The 9,256-nt window shown below is 25.1% G+C and overlaps 1 protein-coding gene across 6 annotated transcripts in view; it reads left to right on the top strand.

Annotated features, from left to right (window-relative positions):
* LOC127285510 (single-stranded DNA-binding protein 3) overlaps nt 1–7,825 on the top strand; it is a 20,823-nt gene extending 12,998 nt beyond the window's left edge. For 4 of the 6 annotated variants that reach the window (XM_051311566.1, XM_051311568.1, XM_051311570.1 and 1 more), the window contains 2 exons: nt 96–296; nt 7,450–7,825. In XM_051311566.1, the coding sequence (XP_051167523.1) occupies nt 96–296; nt 7,450–7,554 (306 nt within the window). In that variant the 3' untranslated portion in view covers nt 7,555–7,825. Of the gene's footprint in view, nt 1–95; nt 297–1,365; nt 5,166–7,449 lie in introns of those variants that run through there. The other 2 variants (XR_007843610.1, XM_051311569.1) reach the window with 2 other exon arrangements.
* The last annotated feature ends 1,431 nt before the right edge of the window (nt 7,826–9,256 follow it).

The raw sequence follows: 9,256 nt of genomic DNA on the forward strand, positions 1-9,256 counted from the left end.
AAAACTTACAATATTCAATTAACTGTTAATAATAATTATTATATTAAATAATAATATTTATTATTTTTTATTGAATTGAATGTTTATTTTTCAAGGATTTCCCAATGAGTGGAGGTCCAGAGGGTGGACCAATGGGTCCAATGGGACCTAATACAATGGGTCCAGTAATGAATGGTGATGGTCTTGACGGTATGAAAAATAGTCCAGCGAATGGCGGTCCCGGAACACCGCGAGAAGACAGTGGCAGTGGAATGGGCGATTACAATCTTGGTGGTTTTGGTGGTCCTGGAGAAAACGTGAGTAACAGCAGGTTTTTTGATGAATTTGTCTAAAGAGTTGCGTCGCCTTTTTTTTTTTTTTTGTTGGAGAACAAAAAAAAAAAGTAATAAAATCGCCAACAATCTACTTTTTTATGGTGTATGAGTGTAAGAGAATATTTTTGAACGAATGAAAATAATTTGTTACTTCCTTCTTTTTTTTGTCTTTTACGCCTGAAAAAAAAAATAATGAAAAAAAAATTGTAAATGAATTTTCGAGTTCATAGATATCAAGGTTTTTTTTGGCCCATATTGAAATTATAACTTAACGTTTTCTTTGGACAAAACAAGAAACTTTTTTTTTTTTTTTACAACAATTGTGTGGGATATGTGCGAGTGTGTTATTTTGTCCGTTACTCTTTTTTGAGAGTGAACAATGCTTATTATATTGAATTTCGAAATTTTTTCACATGCGACAATTTCTTGGCAACGAAACAAAAAAAAGTTGTGTAAGTACTGAAAAGATTTTAAGAAAGAAATGATAATTATCCTCTTTTTTTTCTGAATGAGAAACTATAAAAAAAAAAAAAAAAACAATAAATAGTGCATTTACTTTTTTAGAATCTTTTCAATTTTGACAATGAAATTGTTGCAAGTGAATACGATAAGAAAAGTCGATTTTTCAATTTTTATTGATTTTAAAAATTGCAATTCAATTAAAAATATGTACCTTTTTGAATTGAGAAAGTGAAAACTCGACTTTTTTTTTGTAAATAAAAGATGATTCTCACAAAAAATTTGATTAATTTTTAATTTTACATATGTGGAAAAAATATTAATGAAATTTTTTAAATCAGTTTTAAGAGAAAATTTTTATGAGAATCGTTTTTTTTTTTTTTTTTTTTTTTTAATTTGAATGACAGATGATTATTTTCTTTTTGTAAAATTATTTTCTCTTAAAAACAAAAAAAAAAGTAGGTTAAAATTAGGTTGTTCCTGATAATTTTGGATATTGATTCGCAGAGTTTGTGTGTTCAGTGAGCGTGGTTATGTTTGTTTGTCATATCTGAAAGTAATCGCATAAATGCATGTTCTCTATTTTCGACAGTTTTTTTAAACAATTCGTCCTGGCCTGCATCTTCCTGGTTAATCTCGCATAATGCGGAGGATCATGCGAATCGCTAACGAGCACATTTACGTACGTAGATTTGCACAAAAAAAAATAAATAAATAAACGGTTGTCGAGGCACCCTCCCACTTTTGTGCAACAAAACAAAAAGAAAAACTGATAAAATTAAAAAAAAAGCAAAACTTATCGTGTTGATCACATCTCATTAAGCATTTGTTGTCAGTTGCACCCAATTGAAATAGGCCTAGCACTTAAGAATCTATTTGCGCAAGTAATTGATACAAAAAAAAAGTTACTTAATTGCCACTATCGCCATACACAATTTATAATATATAAATATATAAATATATATATATATATATATATATATATATATATATATATATATGCTTCACTAATACTCTCAAGGTTGCAAATTAGGATTAATTTTTTTTACAATGGTTATTTTTAATTATTATTATTTTTTTTTAAATACTAGATTTACGTGGTTTTTTTTAAGTTATCGTCGGTATTCAACTTTTTTTTTTTATTTATATTTATTTGAGATTTAGCTTTTAAGCGAAGGTGCCTGGAAAACGAAAGGCTGTTTACTCGTGACTGTCTGCTACTGTGATGTGGTCGTATAATATTTAATCGATTTTTTTACTCCTTTTTTTAATAAATATAAAGAAAAAAAAAAGAAGCGATACTATAGCTTGCTTCAGTCACGTTTGGATTATTCTTTCGTTCTAGAGTTATGAGAGAATATCGTGACGACGACTACGAGCTTTGGTATCATTACTTTAAAAAAAAAGTAAAGCAAAAAAAAAAAATCCCCTTTTTTTAAGTATTTTATTTTTTTGTAGGTTATTTTTTTTAGACATTCTAGTTTAATTATTACTTTTTAATTGTATTTTTCGATTTTTATTCTTTTTTATTTTATTTTTTTTTATTTTGATTCGTTTTACTATTGATTTTGTTTTTCAACTCAACAAAAACGAATTCAACTTCCACGTACCTGAAATAAAAGCTCAAATCAAGTTTCTTTATAGTCTTAAAAAACAATTTTTTAACGAACTCGACTCTAGAATGAAACGATAAATCCGGTTGAATTCAAGACAAGAGTCCCTCCACTGTGTTTTGCTCATAATTAATCACTCTCCCTTATACATATATATATATATATACAGATATTAAAAAAGAGTGCAAAATTTTCGAATGCATCGACATTTACTTGACGAAATAAATAATATTAATAGTTGTTTGCTTCGCAACACACGACAAATCCCGACAATTTGCTCAATTTGAATTCGGTTAGTTCTTTTTTTTTGTACATATTCTTTAAGTACAGTGATGAAAATAAAATATTGTAAATAAAAAGTGCTTGTCAATTTTTTATTGATATAATATTAATTGATATTTGTGAAGTAGTTAATTGAAATCAATATTGGTATTTACTATTGATAAAAATATTAATATTATCAATTTATCAATATTAATAATACGGTTAATACTAATAAATATAAATATTACTGTTAATATTAATAAATATTAACTTTTTAATATTGATTTTTATTGATTGTAAATCAATTCGCTTCAATTAAAATGACAAGACTTGAATAATTAAAAAATATTCTCGCTTAGAGGGGGAAAAATTCTGTAATTATTATTAAAAACGTTGACTTGAAATAATTAGAAGTGTTGCATTCGTGTAATATTTAAAAAAAAAAAATTTATCTTTAAGGTTTTTATTCATCAGCGATAGTTTCCAAATATTTTCTCTTTTGTTCGAGAAAAATATATATAAACTAAATTATAAATTGTTATTTGTTGTTAATTACTCTAATTATTAATTTATTATGAATGATTGAAGTTATTAAAAAACTTTTTTTTAAATAATTTTATCAAAACTGTCCATGGAAAAGAACCTTATAAAAAAATTCGTGTTAGAGTCGTGAAAACTTGTGCTTTAAAAAAAAAAAAAAAAAAAAAAAAGGAAAGCAAAATCAGTCTGTGATCAGTTGATACTCAAATATTACAATTTAGTCTCGATTACACGGTCTAGTTATAATAGATTTAAACAATGAGTTTTTTGGAATTGACAAAGTTTATTATATTATTTTTTTTGTCAAATGCTATTGAAAATGTTGATTCCTTCGCGTTTCCTTTATATAATATGAACGAGATAATACTTATCGAATTTTTCATTGTTGTATTATCATGAAAAATCCGAATTCCGTCAATAAAATATGGTAAGTCGATGATGTTTGCGAAGCAAGTAACAAATGAAAAAAAAAATAATAAAATAAAATACAAGCCCGAGGTAATACCGTTCAATTGACAAAGCAAGAGGAATATTATGTAAAGAAACATTACTATTTTTATATGAATACAAACATCGTAGACAGTGTGAGTACTGAACCTAAGTGAGTGAGTGTAGAAGGAGAGAAAGAGAGAGAAAGGTTCATAGCAGGATTTTTTTTTTTTTTTTTTTTTTTTTTTATAAAGAAAATGAAAACAAAAATAGGATACATGGAAATTTATCCGTCCGCAGGTGGTTATAGGTCAGTACCGGACTATGCTGTGCTGCTATTAGTTACATTTTTAACCCGAAATTACAAAAAATAATTATTATTAATCAACTTATGTAACAAAATGATGAAAAGTGCGCGTGCCAATCATACAAAATAGAAAAAAAAAATTTATTGGCAAAATTCTGTGAATCATTTTTGACTCGTCAATTTGTATATATATATATTTAAAATTTTTAATTATAATTTATGTCAATTACAAATTTTTTTATTTAAATTAATTTAATTACTTTTTTTTTTTTATTTAATTTCTCGAAATTTTGGATTAATAGATCCAAATTTTTGTTTTAAGATTAAAAATACTCATTTTGTGCTTAATTTTATTTTCAATAGGGAAAGAAAGAAATTAGTAATTTTAATTACTAATTTTTAATCACACCCTGATTTATTGTAAATATTTACATTAATTTTAAAATTAAATTTATAAATAAATAATATTAATTATTATTAAATTATAATTAATATAAAATTAATAAAAATAAGTATATAATTACTATTATTATTATTATTAATTGATAATAAGTAATTTTAGAAAAAAAAAATTATTTTTCGCAAAAGAAAAATTAAATGATAAATCGGGTCTCAATTTGTGTTGAATGCATTTTTTATACTCTGGTTTGCGCACTTTTCCTAAAGAAGAGAGAAAAAAAAACTTAAACGTGTTGACTTAATATACTCGACGTGAAAGGTACGCTTAGGTTCCAAGGTTCGTGCTCAATTTATTAGTGTTGAATAAAAATAAAAATTAAAATAAATAATGAGAGAAAGTGATAGAGAGAAAGAGAGAGAGAGATTGAGATTGAGATTGAGAGAGAGAGAGAGAGAGCGATGATGATAATGTTGATACTGATGATGTTAAAAGTCAGAAAGTAAGACGAAAGTACTCGCTAGATTAAGAAAAAATATCGTTCAATTGTCAAGAGTACCAAGAACAAAATGAAAAGAAAAAAATATCTTTTTTGTTCTGCTTTTTTATTTAAGAAAAATATTAATTATTAAATAATTCTTGATGATGCGCCTAACGCCTATATAAATAAATAAATATATTGTTTTAACGCGCCTTGGTACCTTTTTGAAAAAAAAACCATCATTTTACTTGGATACTCCCACGTTGTAAAAATATATTACGCCTGGTGAACTTGATAACAAATATATGCCTACACGCAAAAGGGAGATCGAGACAATAAATGTAATCCTGTTACACTGAGACTACTGAGTTTTCATTTTTATTTGTCAAAAAAAAAACCCACAGGGTGCTGGCTACCAGAGTATATATATATGACTATCTGTTTTAAACCAACGATTCACTCGCAACTTTTCAAAAAAAAAAAAAAAAATCTCATTTTACAGATCACTTCTCTTTTATTTTGTGTGAATTTTTCATTTTTCGACAACAAAATGATTTTTCATAATAAAAAATAAATATTCATATGGTAATTTGTGAAAAATTAGATATTTAATTTGAAATTTAGAAAAAAATATTTCTGCAATCACACAAATAAGATAAATGATCTGTAATAAACTGAGAAAAAGTAAAAAAAAAAATTCTGTTCTCTTTTAAGACGATTTTGAGGTATTTTATTTATTTTTTTTTTTTTGTTCTTTTTTGTAATTTAATTTTTTTTTTCAATTGTGATAGCTGTATATAGTACTGGCCTGTACTGACCTGTAGCACATGGATGCGTGAGTCGAGCGATTGTGGACTGCGACAATATTAAAAAAAAAAAAAAAAAGAAGAGTAAAGAAAAAAAAAAGTAGACGCGATTCATATTTTTAATGTTATTTTTCATGATTTCAAATATATAAAAAAAAAAAATCGGTGATGTGTGCGTGTGCGGGGGGCAGGCGATTATCGAAAGGCAGTGAGAGCTGGCGACGAATGACATGCGCCATTACGATGATAATTTTCAATTTAACGTCCATGTGTTGTGGGTCAGAGCACCCTGATGATAAATATCTTTAATCCCAATTTCCTATTCTTTCATCCAGAAAAAAAAGAAAAAAAAATGCTTTTTTCGAGCCCAGCCCCACCGACGCACCACCACCACACTTTTTTTTAAAAAATAAATATCCGGACAACATTCAATCAATTGATATTAATTGATTTTCAAGGTATCATTTGATTGATTCTTGTCCAATCGCTTTCGATCCGACACTGAAATCTGTTATTTTACCAAAAAAAAAATTTCAATGATAATAATTTTAAAATAATTTAAAAAAAAATTCTCAATGATAATTAATGATTAATTTAATTAATTAAAATTCTCATTAATTTTGAATGCGACAGTTTTTTTTTTGGTTTGATAATAACGAGAAATTAATTTTGTTTCGTCTTGTTGGGTACAATCCTCGTTGACTTACTTTTGAGATGAATAACTGAATATTATTCTATTATCAAATTTTTTATATTTAAAAAATAATCATTTTTAATTTATGATTAATTACATTATTTATTATTTAAATAATGAAATTTATTAGTAAATTAAAACGAAAAATTGAAAACTAAGCTTCGAATAAATTAATTATGTAAATATTACGTAATGAAAATTAAAAATTAATAATAAAAAAAATTAAATCCTTGATTTAAAAAATCAAATGAAATTGAAATAAATTGAAAATTCAATTACTTTTTGGAAATTGACAAAAATTTATAATTCAATGATAATTGAAAATGAAAGAAATAAAAATTGAAAACTGAATTGTTGAAGATTTTAAAAATTGCTTTTTAATCAGAAAATATTGTTATATTTAATTTAATTTCAAAAATTAATTCATGACAGTTTTTTAAAATTATTCCTTTCCAAAACGATAAAATAAAAAATTATTATTATAATTTTCTATTTATTGTTTTTTTTTTGTTATTTAAAAAATATTCTACACTTTAATATCTTAAAACAATAAAGTTCTCTACTTTCAAAATTAAAATCGTTCAATAACCTTTATTTTTTAAAAAAATCCATTTGATTATTATTTGTTACTTTATGGAAAATTGTCGAAAATTTATTTTCAATTTTTCGTTAATCTCAATCTTTTTAATTTGTATTATTTTAATATTTATTAATTCTAATTTAATTTAATTAATTTTCTTTTATTTCATATTTATTTCAATAAATATTGTTAATTTATTATTTTTATTTAATAAATGTAATTTAATATATTTATTAAAATAAAATTGTTAATAAATTAAAAAATAACTGAATTAGACAAATATTTAAATAAATTACGTATAAAGAAAAAATGTAAAATCCTTTTATTTACATAAAAATGTAAAAATATTTGACGAGGTTGTAAAAAAAAACAATGACGAAATTGTAAAATAATGTTGAAATGAATAAAATGTCTCTTATATTTGTGTTGGATCGAAGGATCTTTGCAGTCTTGATTAAAAAAAAAAAATAAAATAAAAAAGCTGAGTTAATTCAGCAAGGTTATCACTTGTGGATTAACGCTAGCTATAATGTGGTGTAACCGGCTGGTGTTGGTTGGTTCACAGGATCAGAACGAGTCAGCAGCCATTCTCAAGATCAAGGAGAGCATGCAGGAGGAGGCCAAGAGGTTTGAAAAGGATTCAGATCATCCCGATTATTTCATGCAATAACTCGCTCCACGAGTCGTAGGATCTCCGCTCCAGACCAAAATTAACTTTTAACAATTTCAAAGAAAGAAAGAATGAAAAAAAAACAAAAAAAAAAAAAACCGAGAAAAGTTTCCCATCCCGCCGCCGCCAACGCACCCACCCCCTTTCGATTCGTCGAGTCCTCCGTGAAAAAAAAAAAAAAAAACAAAATATGCACAAGAAAAAAAAAATCATTCCTTCGCTCCTCCTTTTTCGATGAAAAATAAACAATACACGGATATTATTATTATTATTATTATTATTAATTATTATTATAAATAGTCGATAGTCCCAAATGTCATCCACCTATAAAAAAAAACTTCCTTCCCATTTCGAAGTGACATTATTATATAGAATAACTTTTTTGTCTTTCAAAGCCAACTTCATCGACGCTTTATTTAATAAAAAAAAAAAAAAAAAAAAAAAAAAAACTTTTTAGTTCCTTCGGATCCGGTTCGACGCACAATTTTTTATTTATATTTCACTCCAGCAGAAAAAAATTTTTTGGAATTCGTATATGCATTGAATTATTTAACTTTACAACTGCCATTAAGTAGATAATTAAATTAGTAGTTAATTTAATTGTTAGTTAATGTCACTCGATCTTGGAATAATGAACGAGTGAGTAAACTATTAGTAATTTTTTTTTTTTTTTTTTTTTTTGCCAATTCAAATTCTCTATAAAGCAATTTGATTTATCAGAAAAATAAGATGAATTTTTTGTTTTAGTTACTTTATTTTAATTTTATTTTATTTACTTGATCTTTATCTATTTAATTGACTTGAAAAATAAAAAAAGGAAAAGTTCTGCTTTATTATTTTTTTTTTTACCTTTTATTTTTCATTTCACGTCAAATTTTTTTTCATTTTATTTGAAATAAAAAATTTGTTTAATTTTTGGAGGACTTGGGTACTTTTTTTTTTTTTTTTTTTTTTGCTGGAGGAAAGAAAAATTGTTGCCGGGACGGTGAAAGGTATTATTTACGCACAGTCCAAAGAATTGAAGTATTAAACTTAAGTTACTTAAGCGTGTGCAGATTTGCTAATCATTTATTCCTTTCCAAGTTAAATTGCTCCCGAATTTTATCGCGGATTAAATTAAGATTAGCAAATTGTGTGCTTCCTTAGATAACTATCAATTAAGTTACTAATATTATATTTGCCGTCCTCGTGAAACTATTTTTCATATAAAACTCGCTCTTCTCTGTCTCTTTAAAAAAAAAAAAAAAAAGAAAATCCTTTGAACTTTTGCCCAGATTTTTTGATAAATGCTTTTAGACTTTTTGGAATACAGTTTTTTAAATATATATTGAGAAGATGAAGAAGAAAAAAGTTTTATTCCATGTAGATTTTTATACTCCGTAGAAATAATATTTACAGATAAAACAAAACCATTGATATTTATAATCAGGATAAATAATAATGACAATTCACTGGGCAATAATTCGAAGTGTTTTTTGTTTCTTATCGACAAATACAATTTAGATAATCTATTCATAAAAGAAAAAAAAAAATTTTTTTTCTTTTTTAAACTCATTTCTCTGTCAAGGAACTTTTTAGGAAAATTTCTAGTGGAATTTAAATAATATTTAAGGGAAAATTTCTAGAGGAATTTAAATTGTATAATTAATAAGACAAATTTCTAGAGGAATTTAAAAAAAAAAAAAAAACTGTATTTAAAAAA

Source organism: Leptopilina boulardi, unplaced genomic scaffold, assembly GCF_019393585.1.
Source record: "Leptopilina boulardi isolate dan_hultmark-lab unplaced genomic scaffold, ZJU_Lbou_2.1 LbouV2_333, whole genome shotgun sequence".
Classification (NCBI taxonomy): Eukaryota; Metazoa; Arthropoda; class Insecta; order Hymenoptera; family Figitidae; genus Leptopilina; species Leptopilina boulardi.